A 17,290-nucleotide genomic window follows, 5' to 3' on the forward strand; every position below is an offset into this window, starting at 1 on the left:
GCTCAGTCAGCGCATGCGACTCTTAAGAGTCATGAGTTCAAGTCCCATGTTGGGTGTGGAGTCTACTTAAAAAAAATTTGGGGGGTACCTGGGTGACTCAGTTGTTGAGCGTCTGCCTTCAGCTCCAGTCATGATCCCAGAGTCCTGGGATAGAGCCCTGCATCGGGCTCCCTGCTTGGCGGGAGGCCTGCTTCTCCCTCTCCCACTCCTGCTGCTTGTGTTCCTGCTCTTGCTTTGTCTCTGTCAAATAAATAAAATCTTTTAAAAAAATTAAAAGAATTATTTAGCAATTTATGAGAGTTGACATCTGTCACTAGATTTTATTAACTCTGTAATAATGTCTGTCTTAACTGTAATTTGAGGAAGTACAGTTACCCTGTTTTTCCATTGTTCTAATAACTCAGTGGCCTCTGCCCTTTAATATTTAGCTTGTCAACAGTAAGTTTATCTGAACATTTATTAACAACCACCTACTGTGGTGCAAAAACTGCTAGGTATTGGAAAGATAAGGATGAATAAGGTATGATCCTTGGTGTGGAATGCACTTAAGATTGATTCTTCCTTAAGTTCTATATTAAGGAATTGTGTTATTTTAACCAGTTCTTAATTGTAAAAAGTATAAGGTAATCATAAATGGCAACATTTTCCAAAATTAACATTCCCGTTGTCCAAGAAAGAAGGGATAGTTCTACTGTTAATTGATGCATGGATGTCAGTTTAGGTAAGTTTAAGTTTTTGCTAGTTGAAAAATCTGGCAAGATTTTAAGGGACTCTATATCCATTGGGGAAGGGAGTTTGAACAGATTAAAATTAAAAGCAGTAATTTGGGGAAATCATGTTTACTTCAAAATGAGATAAGACTCCTCAATAAACCAATTAAATCTTTTTTTAAGCAATGCAATTGGAGAGACACCCTTTTGTTCTAATTCTGTTTGTCTTATTCTTGTGCCAAATTCTTCCTGATGCTCCTCTGGGACAAATCATTAGTACATATTTAAGTTAATTGAGTTGTGTTGTTTTTACCTAGTTCCAGTAAAAAGATAATTCTGCTTTCTGCCTCTCTATTCCCTGGAATACATCTAAACTCCAAGTGAATTTGTAAATGGCCATTGCTTTGCTTTAGCTTTTCCTCTGATTGATGAGCAGAATGTAAGTCCCCTGTGAATGTCCACAAGGCCTGGGATGAGGTGCTTAGCCAGCTCCTCTCTGCACATTGATGCTCTCTGGAGCAGCTATTGGGACCCTAGCCCAGACCATCCTCTCAAGATTATACATGTTGCCGATGTGCCTCATGCATTGAAAGCCTACATGTTATCTCTGTCCTCACACACCAAGGACTACAATTAGTATCAGTGGGTGAATGAGCAAGTGTTCATATGGTGGTGAACAGTCGGCTGTGCACTCAGGGGAGGGTGGAGATTTCTGAGGAGAAAGGAAGAGAAAAGCAACAAAAGGTCTGCTTTAGAAATGGACAAGGATTGGGATGCTTTTGCTGAGTGATACGCACTAAGCCTCCCCTTCAGCTCTATAACTCTGCCAAAATGGCGACCATTCACTTAATGCTTGAGAAAATGGATTTGTACTTTTGACCTTTTGTGGAGATGGGTTGCCAGGCTGAGACTGGCCTCCAGGCAGGTGGGGCAAGAGCAAGGGCACCCCAGGAGTTGGGAACATCAGGTTTCTATGTTCTTTCACTCATCAAAAGGGCTCCAGGAGAAGCCAGACACAAGAGGCTATATGTTCTATGATTCCATTTCTATGAAATGTCCAGAATAGATAAACCATAGGGACAGAAAATAGATTAATGGTCATTAGAGGATGAGGAGAGGAGGGAGTTGGAACTGGCTGCTAATAGGTCTGAGGTCTCCTTAGGGTGGTAGAATATTCTGGAATTACTGATCATGTGCCACCCTGTGATTTTACTAAAAACCACTGAATTGTAAGCTTTTAAAAGGTGAATTTTACAGTAGGTGAAGGAGATCCAGGGATTGGTTATGCCTACAACTCAAGAAAAATACACCATGAAAATGCATTTTTGAGAACTGAAAAGCTATTTTTTTTTTAAGGTTTATTTATTTATTTGACAGAGAGAGACACAGCAAGAGAGGGAACACAAGCAGGGGGAGTGGGAGAGGGAGAAGCAGGCTTCCCGCAGAGCAGGGAGCCTGATGCGGGGCTCGATCCCAGGACCTGGGATCATGACCTGAGCCAAAGGCAGACGCTTAACGACTGAGCCACCCAGGCGCCCCGAGAACTGAAAAGCTATTTGATCCAACACCTCAACATGGCTTCTTTTTTAAAATTTTATTTATTTATTTGAGAGAGAGAGACAGAGATAGCAAGAGAGAGCACAAGCGGGGCAGAGGGAGAAGCATGTTCCCTGCTAAGCAGGGAGCCAGACATGGGGCTCGATCCCAGGACCCTGGATAATGACCTGAGCTGAAGGCAGATGCTTAACTGACTGAGCCACCCAGACGCCCCTCAACATGGCTTCTTTAATGCACCATTGGCCAAAGCAGGCCAGGGTTCCTTTTCTCACTCCACTTCTACTGAGTTCACACTTCACCTGAAGTTCAGAAAACACAGTGCTGTGCCTTCATACAATTTCCTTCATGAGCAAATACGGAGTTGACAGATCTTCAAACTTCCTTAACTTCCAAATTCTGCACGGCAGGGCATAAGGAATAAGTATATAAGCAAAAAAAGGTTAATAAACAGAAGGAGTTAGTGACAGCAAAAATAGCATGAATTAAGAATAATTCAAACCATAGCCAGTTCATGTTTACAAATTTTCATGTTTTGGAATTTCTTTACAACATCAAACTTTATTCTTCCAGAAGGTCGTGAAAAATCATAGGTAGTAAAGTGTTCAACTGTGTTTTTCTATTGATCTGTACTTTTCTCACTCAGATTTACAACTTTCAGTGGAATAATTTAGTAAGTCATTTTGGAGATCTGCTTTGGCACAAAGGTAAATTACAGCAGTCTGCTGATTCTATTTACTGCTCAATCTTCACTATTGTAAAGGTGACTTCTGAGACAATTTCAGGTCATCAGCATCTATTAGTTGTTTATTATTATCCAGAAAATGATTTTGGGTGAGATGATTTGTGAGCTGTATAGAAACACACCTATTAGTGTTAGAGGAGGAAGGCTATTTAAGTGTGTTTGGGCAGTACATAAAACGAAGTCTGAAAACCAAAAATGGAGGGAAACCTAGTAAGATTTTCTTTTGATATGTGATTGTTCATCTTGTCGTTTATATTCTATAGCACATGAAGATTAACCAATCATAGCATCGAAACCCTTTGTTAATTGGGTGGTCCATAAGAAGCCATGGTGTAGATGGATTGAAAAATGTTTCGAAATCTTTACACACAAAATGCTTCTAAATCTTTACACACACACACACACACACACACACGTACACACACCCATGTCCCTATCCCTAATCTTTTGAATGTGTATTTTTTTAAGTATTTTTATTTAAATTCAATTTAGTTAACATATAGTATATTATTAGTTTCAGGGGTAGAATTTAGTGATTCATCAGTTGCATGTAACACCCAGTGCTCATTACATCAAGTTCAAATGTGAATTTTTAGTTTCTCTTCTCAAGAGTTAGGATCCATTTTCCTTCCCCTTGATTTTGGTCTGGCTTTTATTTTTCTTGTGCTGAGGGCTGACTATCAATAGATCACAGCAAGGGAACTGCTCTGCTTAGTATGAAACCCACATTAGTCTGGCTCTGGGACTTGATTTAGCCAAGAAAATAGGGCAGAAGTGCTTCACTTCCCTTCTCTCCCTTGGAACCTTGCTGAGATGTGAACCAACCCCAGGCTAACCTGCTGGATGATAAGAGACATGTCGCCTAGTTATTCTCATCACCCAACCACCTACCAGCCAACTGTCCCACATGTGAATGAAACCATTTCAGATCAGCCAACCCCCCCACCTACCTACGAGCCCACTACAGATGCATAGACAAGCGAGCCACAATCTGCCAAACTTAGCCTCGGTTAGAACCACCCAGTTGACCCATATATTGTAGATTAATTTTTTTTTAAAGATTTTATTTATTTATTTGAAGAAAGAGACACAGCGAGAGAGCGAAACACAAGCAAGGGGAGTGGGAGAGGGAGAAGCAGGCTTCCCGCTGAGCAGGGAGCCCTATGCGGGGCTCGATCCCAGGACCCTGGGATCATGACATGAGCCGAAGGCAGACGCTTAATGACTGAGCCACCCAGGCGCCCCTATATTGTTGATTAATAATGAAGGCTTATTGTTTTAAGCCACTGTGTTTTGGGGTTGTTTGTTACACGGCAACAGCTAACATCACAGTATGTCTTTGTAGTGTTTATGTTTTGCATCTTGTCTATGGAACAGCTCATACTTCATTGCCTTAGCTGAAATTGCTGAAATTCTGGTATGTTCAGAAGCCATCAGCTAACCAAGGGAACTTGTACCTGCTCCTGCTACTGTTCAGGTAACAAGGAAGAAAATGGATAGAGACAGCAACATACCTTTTGGATTTTGTAGCTAATACTACATGGGTTTTATTTTGTAAGAAATTTAGTTTGCAGAAACTAAAGAGAATATAAAATATGTTTTTATCATAAAATTAACAACTATTGTTATTTGGTAAGATTTGTTTCCAGTCACTGTTTTAAAAAGAAGGAAAACATTTTGTATTTGGCTAAAATTCCCTTTATCATTACCTGGATCTCAATCCCCAGCCCTTCTTCCAGGGGGATAATACCCTGAGTCTGGTGTAGTGTGGGCTCATATTGTGCACATGGAATTTCTTGCTCTTGTACTCTTCATCATGTTCCCGACATATATAGAGATGCATATTTATACATGCACATGTATGTGTAATAGAAACATGCATATATATATATAACTACATCAGTTTGTGTTTTTACATATATACACATTTAGTTTAATTTTATTAACTGCTGTATAAGACTACCACGTGGAAATAATACCTTGTTTTAATTTCTTTACCATTGTTGGACAGTCAGATTGCTTCCAAGTTCCCCTTCTACTAATAGTGCTGTAAAGAACAGCACTTGTACATAGGTCCTTATTCAAATGCCAGTCTTTCTGTAGGTCATATACCCAGAATTGCTGGGTGGTCAGACACATGCTCTTTCACATTTTCTGGAGTCTAGAGTTACCCTGTTGGACAGGGAGCTGGCTTTATAAGCATTCCTGGGTATTCAGTTTCAGGGCCGTTGTCTTGTGGGACAGATTTATAACACTGGGAGCTAAAAAGAAGAAAAATTGGATGAAAACTTGAAATCTCTGCAACATTCTCCATGTTACCTCATCTCACATTGCCCACTCTCCCCGTGCCCTGTGTTTTTATGCACTATTGGGGATTATTTGGTGGTCTCATAGAAATTAGAAATAAATAACTTCATAGTGGTAAAAAGCAGGGTAGGAGGTGATGGCCTGCTGCTCTTTCACTGATTGATTTCCAGGGCAACTATTAATGACACTGTGGAAAGGAGTTGATTGGTCACCCAAGGAATATTTCAAATATTGTACTGAGTAGGGCAAATGCACCATATTAGACAATTTCTGAGGGGTCCCAGTTTCATTATTCAATAAGGCAAGCCGGTTCTCTTTTGGGTTTTCTCAGTTACGAGGTCAAGTCTAAAAACCTGCATGTTAACATGCCAAGACATGAGATGGTAAACATACCATGGCAGGATCAAGGTAGGTCAAAAAATATTGTCTCTGTAAACGAGAGAAAATCATTCTTGTTTAAGCAGTAAATAGCTGAATGTTCTTAGATTTTACACATCCCCTGTCAAAAGTGAATTAGTACACAAGAAGCCTGTCCTCATAATAAATGTTCTTCTCAACAAATTGTGTGTGCCCTTTGTCCTTTGGGTTCAGTCCACACCAGCTGATCATAAGAGGATGATGTCAACATCACCCTATTGCTTTCAGTGTGTAACCATATCTGAGAGCTGCCTGAGGTTTTTCGATTTATGTCAGGTTACATTATAGGTGCTCTGTTACGCAGCTGCTCTTAGTTTAAAATTTTTATAACTGCCGATAAGAATTGCTGGTTAGCAGAAGTAATACTCTATCGTGCGTTTTGTATAGAAAAATGAGGAGAGGGCGCCTGGGTGGCTCAGTCGTTAAGCGTCTGCCTTCGGCTCGGGTCGTGGTCTCAGGGTCCTGGGATCGAGCCCCGCATCCAGCTCCCTGCTCCGCGGGAAGCCTGCTTCTCCCTCTCCCACTCCCCCTGCTTGTGTTCCCTCTCTCGCTGTGTCTCTCTCTGTCAAATAAATAAATAAAATCTTAAAAAAAAAAAGAAAAATGAGGAGAGCCCCGCATTGGGCTCCCTGCTCAGCAAGGAACCTGCTTCTCCCTCTCCCTCTCCCTCTGCCACTCCCCCTGCTTGTGCTCTCTCACTCTCTAATAAATAAATAAATAAAAAGAAAGAAAATCTTAAAGAAAAGAAAAATGAGGAGAAATAAAACTATTGAAAAACTACATCTTTGTCCTCAAACTTCCAAACCAGGCCGATCACAAAATCATGATTAAAATGAGTAACAAGATAATAATAATGAAGTAAACTCCTGCATGCTCCCAGAAATCACTCTAAAGATTTTTATTTATTTATTTGAGAGAAAGAGAGACAGAGATAGTGAGCAGGGAGGAGAGGGGAGGAGAAGCAGGCTCCCAACTGAGCAGGGAGCCTGACGATGAGGGACTCGATCCCAGGGTTCTGGGATCATTACCTGAGCCGAAGGCAGATGCCCAACCAACTGAGCCACGCAGGCGCGCGCGCGCGTGCACACACGCACACACCCCCCCCCCCCCCCCAGAAATCACTCTAAAAAGAACATCTAGAAAAAATAAAAATAAGTTTAAAAAAATGAAAAGAACATCTGGGAATGCCCAGCTGGCTCAGTCCGTAGAGCATGCGACTCTTGATCTCGGGTTTGTGAGTTCAAGCCCCACGTAAGCCATAGAGCTGACTTAGAAATAATAATAAAATAATAAAGGGAACATCTGATGCTGGTTTTTTAGTTCTGTTCTTGAAGATTTTTGGAATCAAGGCTCTGGTTTTGGAAATAGCCAGCGTATTTTGTGCACCTGAGGGAAATTTTATAAAGAGGTTTCAGGTGTTGCCAGTTTTTCATTGATTATCTGGCAGCCCCAAGGCCACCGCTCTCTGCTGGGCTCTCTTTTTCTGAAAATGGGACTCGGACTTGGCAAACCTCATCTCCTGTGCCGGCTGGCTTCCCGTTTCTGCCAGGGGAGGGCGCTAGAGAACAGGGGAGACCGGACTTCATCCCGACTGGCTTGCTTTTCTGTCCCGGACGCTATGGCAGCCTGTTCTTCTCTGTCTTTCCAGAAGCAGCCTCCTGGGAGGCGCCCCTGCCTCAGAAGGCCCTTCTCTAAAGCCCTGGTCCCAGCAGCAGCCTGGCAGCAAGCGCTCCCTCCTGCACAGGTATCGACATGTATAAACATGTTTCAAGTTCTTGATACATTTGCAAATTGCTTCCCAGACGAGTTATTGTGATGTACACTCTCACTGGTTATGTGTGAAAATACTTCCAGAAAGCTCTCTCCCACAATTATTAATGAACTCATCATTGTCTCGTCCTGATTTTTACATTTAATTCTTGAATTCAGTGGTTCCCACAGGCCAGTAGAAATTGAGTGGTCACAACAGAGCCTGTATGGCCCACAAAGCCTAAAAACCATATATTATCAGCTCCCTTACAGATCAAGTTTGCCACTTGATCACACCTGGTCTGGATTTTCAAATATATGACAACTGTGTCTGCCTAGTTTGTACATTTTCAGAATTACTTTTCAGTGGCTGTTAAGGTCCATTTTAACACTCAGAATGTCTTTAGGAGGCATTTTCTTTTTTATTGATTATACTTGTTAAAGGTCATCACTGCTATGCCTTTTTAAGAACTTTGCTCTTGGATTTATAAATAATGATATATTTTTGTTTTCTAATATATTTACTTTTGTGTTTTATTTTTTTCTAATTACTTAGTCTTAAAAAATCATTTTCTAAAAATGTTAAGGTATTATTCAACCAACCCACCTGCATTTCTTTTAAAACCAGGATACTAACATGTTCGAGCTCCTAAATAACACCGAGTTAAAAACTAAAAGGCACCGACACATCAAAGCACACGTGTTTCAAGGGTTAGTGGAAACCAGTCTGCCCTCTGAGATTTAAATTCAATTTGCCTGAGCCCCTTTTCCACCCTCATGGGGAATCTAATCCCCTGCTCCAGGTTTCTGTGACACCAAGGGGACTTTTATTTTCATGTCCGTATCCGTATCCATTTCTTCTCTCACTCCTTCCCCTCCTTAACCGGCTTCCCTTTTTTTCTGGGAGTCGTGATCAACTTGAATCTTTTTACCACCAGTCAGTCACAATCACCTCTCATCGGCAGACGGGAATTCAACAACTATGTTTTCTGTTTCCATGAAGTCTTTCTTTCTCCTGACCTGTGTTCTGTTTAATAAGACAAGCAGAAGGGGGGGGAAATGCTTTCTTCAAAGATGAGATTCTGAAACCCCTGGCACTGAGTTGGTAGATTTAAAAAGGTCTTTCCAGGGTTTAGCGTATGATTGTATTTTGTGTCTTATGCTGTTGCCAGGTGATTTTGCTCTTTCTTAAACAATTCTCCGTGTCTTACCTATAGTTTAGTAGAAGCGTTTCTCATCCAGCCTGCTCACACTGTCATCTGAACAGAATGTGTTTCTTGCTGTTAAGTTTTAGAACTGTTTTTAAATATCTTAAAGAAAGTTTTGAAATACTAAATGGGACATCAAAACCTTAAGTTGAGTTCATTTATTGCTGCATAATGACAAAGCTTGATAGTTTAAGCCAATTCCTTCTTACTGCCTTGTTGGTTGCCTAGGCTGAGCCAGGCAATTGTGCTCCATGAGGCTGCAGCCCTCCTGTGGCTGCATTCAGCTGGGAGCTCATCTGGGGTGGGAACATCCAAGATGGCTGCACTCACGACTGGCACCTTGGCTGGAGCACCTGCTGTCCGGGGACTGGCAGGGCCCCTCTCTCTAGCAGAGGAGACAGACTTTCAACATGGTGACTTAGGGCATGGAGAGCAAAGCAAAAGCCTCCTGGCATTTTTGTCATACTGGGCTATTGAAGCAAGTCACAGGGCTACCCCATATTCAAGGGGGGAGAAAACAAACTCCGTGTCTTGATGGAGAGAGAAGGATACAACACAGTGAGGGGAAGACTCTTTGGCAGCCATATTTGAGGAGAACCTACCAAAACCTAATGTAAATCCCATCAATTACATTCAGGAAAACAACACACTAGATATTGAAAATGTACCTATCTGCTATTTACTGTGCCATAGGGACAGTGAGGATAAATAATTAAATGTCTAGTGCACTGATTGGTAAAGGGCCAGATAATAAATAATGTAGGCTTTGTGCACCATGCAGTCTGCTGCAACCCAACCTCTGCCATTATGGTGTGAAAGCTGCCATAGACAATATATTAAAAAATAGGCAGGGCTGGGTTGGTGGGTAGGATTTGTCCTGTGGGCTGTACTTTGCTGCCCAGGTCCTAGAGAAATAGTGCTTTTCCTGCATTCTAAAGGAATTTAAAAGTAATTATGTAGGAAGGAGATTTCCGATTCTAATAATACCCACATAAACTATCTGAAACCACCAAAAGTTAATATAATGATCAACGTGTAGTGAGCTTGTACTTGCTATTTTGGTATCAATATCACCCCATGCTAACAGCATTAAGCGCTGTGTGTGGACCCATTTATTACTTGAGAGCGATGCCTGGCACCACATCCTTTTTCCTTACTTGATTACCATTGCCTTTTAGATTCTATAAAACCCCTCAATATCCTCAGAGAGAGGATATTTGATAATGTGAAATCCTGTTTGGTAAGCAAAAGGCAAACAGTGGGATAGTTGCTATTTTCAAAATACATTTACTAGCTTTATGTTCTCATGACTCTGAATATTTGAGTTCTTGGGTTCTTTATAATGAAGCAAAAGGCAAGGCATGATTTCAAAACCCTCTTGACCATTTTTGTAGGGAGTGATTTTTTTTGACTTCTGCCCTTTTCTGTAGACCCTCAGCAGTAGACCCTCACCATCTTCTATTTTATCCAGGACATACTAGTGCTTTATGAGGTCATGGTTTCTTGTTTTTGTTCATATCCACACATGTCCATATGGGGGTGGGAATTGCAGAGAGTTTCTCATCAGTCTGCATTCCATGTAAAAATACAAGAGGGGGTGACCGGTGGGCTCAGTTGGTGGAGCGTGTGACCCTTGATCTCGGGGTCATGAGTTCAAGCCCCACCTTGGGTGTAGAGATTACTTTAAAAATAAATAAATAAGGCGCCTGGGTGGCTCAGTTGGTTAAGCGACTGCCTTCGGCTCAGGTCATGATCCTGGAGTCCCTGGATCGAGTCCCGCATCGGGCTCCCTGCTTGGCGGGGAGTCTGCTTCTCCCTCTGACCCTCCCGACCCTCCCCCCTCTCATGTGCTCTCTCTCTCAAATAAATAAATAAAATCTTAAAAATAAATAAATAAATAAATAAATAAATAAATAAATAAATAAATAAATAAAATATTTAAAAGTACAAGAGATCCCAGGGAAAATTATTTCCACCCTCAGCACCAAAGATACTTCTTTTCATACATTTTTATGTATGTGCGTTATATAAATCAAATATACCATTCTTTTCTTTGCTACAATATGGCTTACATTAAATCCAAGGAGAAGTATTCCTTTTGGAAATTCAAATAGGGAAGCTAAGCAATATGCAACTCATTAAAAAGCAAGTATTGTAAAATGTTTTTCAAAACCGTAGTAATATTATTGCCCTTTACCACTCTCAGATACGACACGGCAGTTTTGTTCTTAGTTAGCGTCATTTTTCTTTTCTTTTAAGTTTCTTTGGTTTTTAGTAATCTCTACACCTAACATGGGGCCCGAACTCATGACCCCCGAGATCAAGAGTCCGCCCCATGCTCCACCGGCTGAGCTGGCCAGGCGCCCTGAGCAGAGTTTACTTTCTGCCTGCACATGAGACACCAGAACACAAAAGCCCTTGCTGCCCCTTGGACTTCTTTTTCGCCTGTTTTGTGAGTGTGAAGGGATTTGTTTCGCTTCTCTCTGTATCCTTGTCCATGCAGCTCTTGTGTGATTAAAATAGCACTGGGCATTCGGTGGCTGACGCAGACAACGGGTGAAGTGCTTTAGCCTGAAAATGTATACATCACTAGAATAGTAGTTGTTGCCTGAGGTCCTACTCCTACTCCTGCCATGGAAAGTTCCTCCTCTCAGCTCCTCGGCCTACCATGAGTCTCTCCAGGAACTGCCTCAGACAGGAAATAAAAATAAATAGAATCGATTCCGAACACCTTGGTTTGAACGTGGGCTTTGCCTTCCTCTTCAGGCCTTTCCAGTCCATACCTCCTTTGTAAGATCTTTTCATTTTCTGATTGTTTTCCCTTCAACCCTGAGCACTGGGCCTGAGGGCTGGCTCCTCCCCTTCAGCTTGATGGGACCAGCTTCTAGAACCCAGCAGAAGCCTGGGTCTCTGAGAGGAGCCATTTTTCTTTTATGCTTACTTAAGGAAAATCAATCCACAGTGATGCCCACACTTTATTCTGTTTCATCCACCGGCCAGCTGACCAGCATTTCTTTTAATACGTACGAAGTTTCCATGCATTAGCTTAGTTTCTCTAAGCTTCCTTTGATTCTTGCCCTATTTCCTTTTCCACCATCTGTTAAAATGTCTTTTTTAGAGATACCGAAATTGAGACATTAAATATGTTTGTGAGGCTGCTGGCTAATGTTGGAGATTTAAGGCTTGAGAGAGCAGTCAGGGATCTACTCTGAAACAGAATCCTCTTTTTACTCTATTTTCTGAAAGGCACACAGTAGTTTCAAAGTGCCAGTAATGAGTTTTTTGAAGACTTAGAAATGACAGTTATTTCATTTTGATTTCCTGGATTACTGTGTAAATTGCTACCTCATAAAGATCCGGGCTTTGGCAGGTGCAAAAAGAACACTTTAGAACATGCCATTTACTTTTCAGCCTAGTTACCTTCATAGAAACTTCTGTATGCTTTCCTTGGGCACTTCACGGTATATATTTTTGAGAAATTATTCTTCCAGTAGAGTGTTCAGTCCTTCTAAACTGATTATTTTATCTTCAATGTCTCATTGTAAGCAATAAGCTTGAGAAGGATATTCTTTGGGGCACCTGGGTGGCACAGTCGGTTAAGTGCCTGACTCTTGGTTTTGGCTCAGGTCATGATCTCAGGGTCATAAGATGAAGCCCCCTCATTGGGCTCCACACTCAGTGGGGAGTCTGCTTGGGATTCTGTCTCCCTGTCCCTCTGCCCCTCCCCCCTCAATTTCTCTCTCTCTCATAAATAAGTAAAATCTTTTTTTAAAAAAAGGATATTCTTTTCCCAAGGATATTTTCCTGTTTCCCAGATTTTCTAAGTGAACCAAATCTAGTGTCTTTTTCTGTGATGCACTACAAAATTAGCTTGCTAGCAGGATATGCAGAGAGCAATGTGATACAAATTATGTTTTCATGTTGATGACTGAGTTGTGTATTTCGGTCAAGTCAACCAAAGAGCATCTGAGCATATTTTAGTTACCTTAAAATATGGAATTTTTTTTTTTAAATATGGAATTTTTTAAGACAGCATTACACAGGTAATACCTAGTAGTCAGTGGCAATCAATCATGTGCTTTTGCTGGAGACTTGCCTCCAGTCAGGTTGAAAACCATCACATGCACCCCGGGCCCATTGCTCCTAATGGGCTGCAAGATGGCCAGGTTGACCAACAATATATCCCTGGGCCCCTCGGACTGCAGCACCATTTTTCATAGTTGGCTCTTCTGTGGCCAATTTGTCAACATGGAGTCTGCTCTAAGGTGTGTTAAATTAAGTGGTTTAACTTAGGCATTGCTACATGCTTCTGTAATTTTCCTTCGCATCGACACAATAGGGAGATCCTTCCACATGGACTCCAAAACCAAAATGTAAAACAGACAAATACATATATTTTTTATGGTACCTCTTGAACAAAAAACAAAGAGAAAATTTGTCCAAAGAAATGTATTTCATGTTTTATAACAGGAAAGGAGGGTGTAATGATTTTTTTCAACCAAAATGAAATCTATAAATATGGCATTTTAAAAAAATTTGGCTTAAGTTTATGAAAGGAATGTATACAATATGTTTATTTTTAAACTTTTTATTATGGGAAATGTTGAACATATACAAATGTTGACCCAGTAGAATGTTGAGCCCCCAGGTATGCTTCATCAGCTTCAACCATTATTGATTCATAGCCAATCTTGTTTTATCCATACTTTTCCCCACTTCTTATACAGCTCTCAAATTATTATGAAGTAAATTCAGATATCATATGTAAAAGTACCTTTACAAATAGAAGCATTTAAAAATGTTGGGCAGGGCGCCTGGCTGTCTCAGTTGGTGGAGCATGCGACTTTTGATCTCAGGGTCTTGGGTTCAAGCCCCGTGTTCGGTGTAGAGATTACCTAAATGAATAAATAAATCTTTAAAATAAATTTTTTTTAAATGTTGGACAAAATAAAGTATAAACAGGTAATAGGTAATAAGAGCTATTACGTCTAAATAATTCAAGAAATGGAGTGATGTCTGGCACTTAAATGTCAACCATATGGCAGAAAACCAGACTTGTACAAAATAATGAATTAGGTATAACTTGAGAGCCAAACTGAAATATTCCAATTGGTCAACAGATATTTATTTTATGTATGTACATATTTATATATGTATATAAGAAGAATTTACGCAATCACTGAAATTTTAGCCACGGTCGCTCACAGAACTGCTGAGTTGTACACTTTAAATGGATGGATTCAATGATGTGTGAATCATATCTTGGTCTAAAAACTGCCATGAAAAAAAGTGCTATGGGAACAAGATTATCTAATCACACCAAAAGAAGGGAGATAGAACTACTTTGCCACTAAAAGCTCTAATGGTTAAGGCAGACCTGTTAACCATTATTGTAAAACGGTGAAGTGTTTTAAAACATCTGGTATAGGGGCGCCTGGGTGGCTCAGTCGTTAAGCATCTGCCTTCGGCTCAGGTCATGATCTCAGGGTCCTGGGATCGAGCCCCGCATCGGGCTCCCTGCTCTGCGGGAGGCCTGCTTCTCCCTCTTCCATTCCCCCCTGCTTGTGTTCCCTCTCTCGCTGTCTCTCTGTCAGATAAATGAATAAAATCTTAAAATATATATATCAAAAAATAAAACATATGGTATAAAATTAGGGGCACCTGGCTGGCTCAATCAGTAGAGCATGTGACTCTTGATCTTGGGGTCATGTTTCAAGCCCCATGTTGGGCATAGAGCTTACTTAAAAAAATTTTTTTTAATTTTTAAAAAACTGATATAAAATTAATCAGTGAAAGGAAGATATGAGAATGTATTTGATGTCTTCTGCCCAAGTCAAATTTCGGATTATTAGGCTCAGTGTTCTTATACCAATTTTCATTTTCTGCATTTTTGAACACTGGATATTAAGCATAATATACCCTTTTTTATTTTGGTCCAGGGTAATTAATGCATGCCTTGGTCATGTTAGGTACTCAATAAGCATTTGTTAACTGCATGGATAAATGAGTGTTTTTACTATAATGTTTTCCTAAGATATTGGGTGTATATGATTCTCTTCCCCCTGAAAATGCATTATTTCAGAATGTTGTATTTTGTATTTGTCTACTTTAAAGTTTTTCCTTTATATTTATACACTTAGTCTTCTTTTTCACAATTTATTTGTTCAGATCAGAATAGAAATAATATTTAAGCATTGTAATTGTTGATCTGTCCTTTAGTCTTTAATCTGTAGGTTTTCTTCCTCCTTTTTCTTTTTATCCTCTTGCAATTTATTTTTTTCCTTTTTTTTTAAAGATTTTATTTATTTATTTATTTATTTGAGAGAGAGAGAGTATGAAAGAGAGAGCACATGAGAGGGGGGAGGGTCAGAGGGAGAAGCAGACTCCCTGCCGAGCAGGGAGCCCGACGCGGGACTCGATCCCGGGACTCCAGGATCATGACCTGAGCCGAAGGCAGTCCCTTAACCAACTGAGCCACCCAAGCACCCTTACAATTTATTTTTTTAAGAAATTAGTTCTTTGTCTTGTAAAATTGCTCACAGGCTGGATTTTGCTAATTGCATTTGCATGGTATTGTTTAACATGTTCTTTGTCCCCTCTAGTTCCTTTACACTTGTAGAGACAACCAGAGGCTTAATCAGATTCAAGTTCAAATTTTTTGGCAAGACTACTTCATAGCTGCTATTGTTACTTACATCGAGTGGCACTTCAGGTCTGATTGTCCCACTTGTGACAGCAGCAGCCACTGATGGTTATAGTATAGATCCGTTCATTCAGTGGCAGTTGGAAAATGATGTCTGTGGTAGCCAGCCTCTAGAACAGCCCCCAGCATTCCCTGCCTCCTTGCATCCCTGCCCCTGTGTGATGTCCCTCTGCACTGTATCAGGTTGGTCTGAATGACCAACAGAACATGAGCGAAGTAATGGTATGCCCCTTTTCCTTGGGTCACTTACTTTGAGCAAAGCCAGCCGCCATGTCATGTGGACCGTGTGGAAAGGAACTGAGGCCTTCTGCCAGTAGCCCCATGAGTGAGCTTGGAAGTCAGGTCTTCAGATGGCTGTGGCCCCAGCTGGCATCTTGATTCTACCCCCTGGAAAGTCCTGAGCCAGAACCCCTAGCTCAGCCTCTCCTGAATTCTTGAGTTGCGGAAACTGTGTTGTTTTAAGCCTCCATGTTCTGGGATAATTTGTTACTCAACAAAGATGGCTCATTCAGTTTTATTCTAATTCTTTCATCCAATCTTCATTTCTTATATGGCATACTTCTTTTTTTTTAAGATTTTATTTATTTATCTGACAGACAGAGACACAGCGAGAGAGGGAACACAAGCAGGGGGAGAGGCAGAGGGAGAGGGAGAGGGAGAGGGAGAAGCAAGCTCCCTGCTGAGCAAGGAGCCTGATGTGGGACTCGATCCCAGGACCCTGGGATCATGACCTGAGCGGAAGGCAGACACTTAACCGACTGAGCCTCCCAGGTGCCCCTTAGCTGAAATACTTCTATAAAGAGAATTTCTTTCAACAACTGTTTGATTACTCTGTGGTACAGTTGGTATAGGAAAGAACAGTTATTCTTCCCACTCCAAATTATAATTATGCCATATATATGCGTTTGTACACATATATACATGCACATGCATATGTATATGTATGTGTATAGATAGATTGATAAATGTAAAGAATTTAGAGCATTTTCTTATATTTTTACTAGATGTCCTGAACATCATGTTACTGGTTGTGCAATATTCCACTGAGTCTATTCAACCATCCTTCTTTGTTGGAAATTTGATTTTTTACAATGTTACTGCTAATAGCCTATCAATTGGAAATATTTTTACACTAAGGCTTTTTGTGACTTTAAGACTATTTTTTTAGGGGCGCCTGGGTGGCTTAGTTGGTTAAGCATCTGCCTTCGGCTCAGGTCATGATCTCAGGGTCCTGGGATCGAGCCCCACGCAGTCTCCCTGCTCGGCAGGAGCCTGCTTCTCCCTCTCCTCCCCGCTTCTGCTCACTCTCGCTGTCTCTGTCACTATCTGTTTCTCTCTCAAATAAATAAAATCTTAAAAAAAAAAAAAAAAGACTTTTTTTAGATCAGATTCCTAAGACCATAATTGCTAAACCCCAAATCATGGGCATTTTTAAGGCCTGATATATTTTTCTAAATTACTTGCCAAAAAGAAAATATAATTTCTCCTGGCAACAGCAAAATCTGGTCACCAAATCTGGTCACTGCATTCCTGTCAGAGATCTGTGTTATTTATACGTTCAATATTCATACAACAAACATCTGTAATGTGCCTACTATGTGTGCGGTGCTCTTCATAAAGTGAAAAAACTCAGCTTTTTTAAATTTGTCTGGTCCAATAGTACCTCACAATATTCTGAAAATGTTATATCTACTTTTAAAATATCTCTTAATACCTCTTTTTTTTTTTTTTTTACCCTCTCTGGGCCCAGCAGGCATTTCTTTCTGTCTGCTCACCCCCGCCAGCCTAACAGTCTATATCTCTGAACCTTGTCTCTGCATCCATCTCCTATTTTGCTTCTTTTATTTCTTGTACGCTGGGAAGCTAGATAACCATCTTTGTTACGACAATGAATTAA

General features: G+C 40.7%; 1 protein-coding gene across 1 annotated transcript in view; it reads left to right on the top strand.

Moving 5' to 3' along the window:
- Window positions 1-17,290, top strand: part of MSL3 (MSL complex subunit 3) — a 46,092-nt gene that overhangs the window by 18,005 nt on the left and 10,797 nt on the right. Inside the window, exon 13 of the mRNA XM_064573736.1 lies at window positions 7,382-7,477. Coding sequence (XP_064429806.1) covers window positions 7,382-7,477 — 96 coding nt within the window. The remainder of the gene's footprint in view (window positions 1-7,381; window positions 7,478-17,290) is intronic.

This window comes from Mirounga angustirostris, unplaced genomic scaffold, assembly GCF_029215605.1.
Source record: "Mirounga angustirostris isolate CCGP_5_RB_7025 unplaced genomic scaffold, mMirAng1.0.hap1 SCAF_11, whole genome shotgun sequence".
Taxonomy (NCBI): Eukaryota; Metazoa; Chordata; class Mammalia; order Carnivora; family Phocidae; genus Mirounga; species Mirounga angustirostris.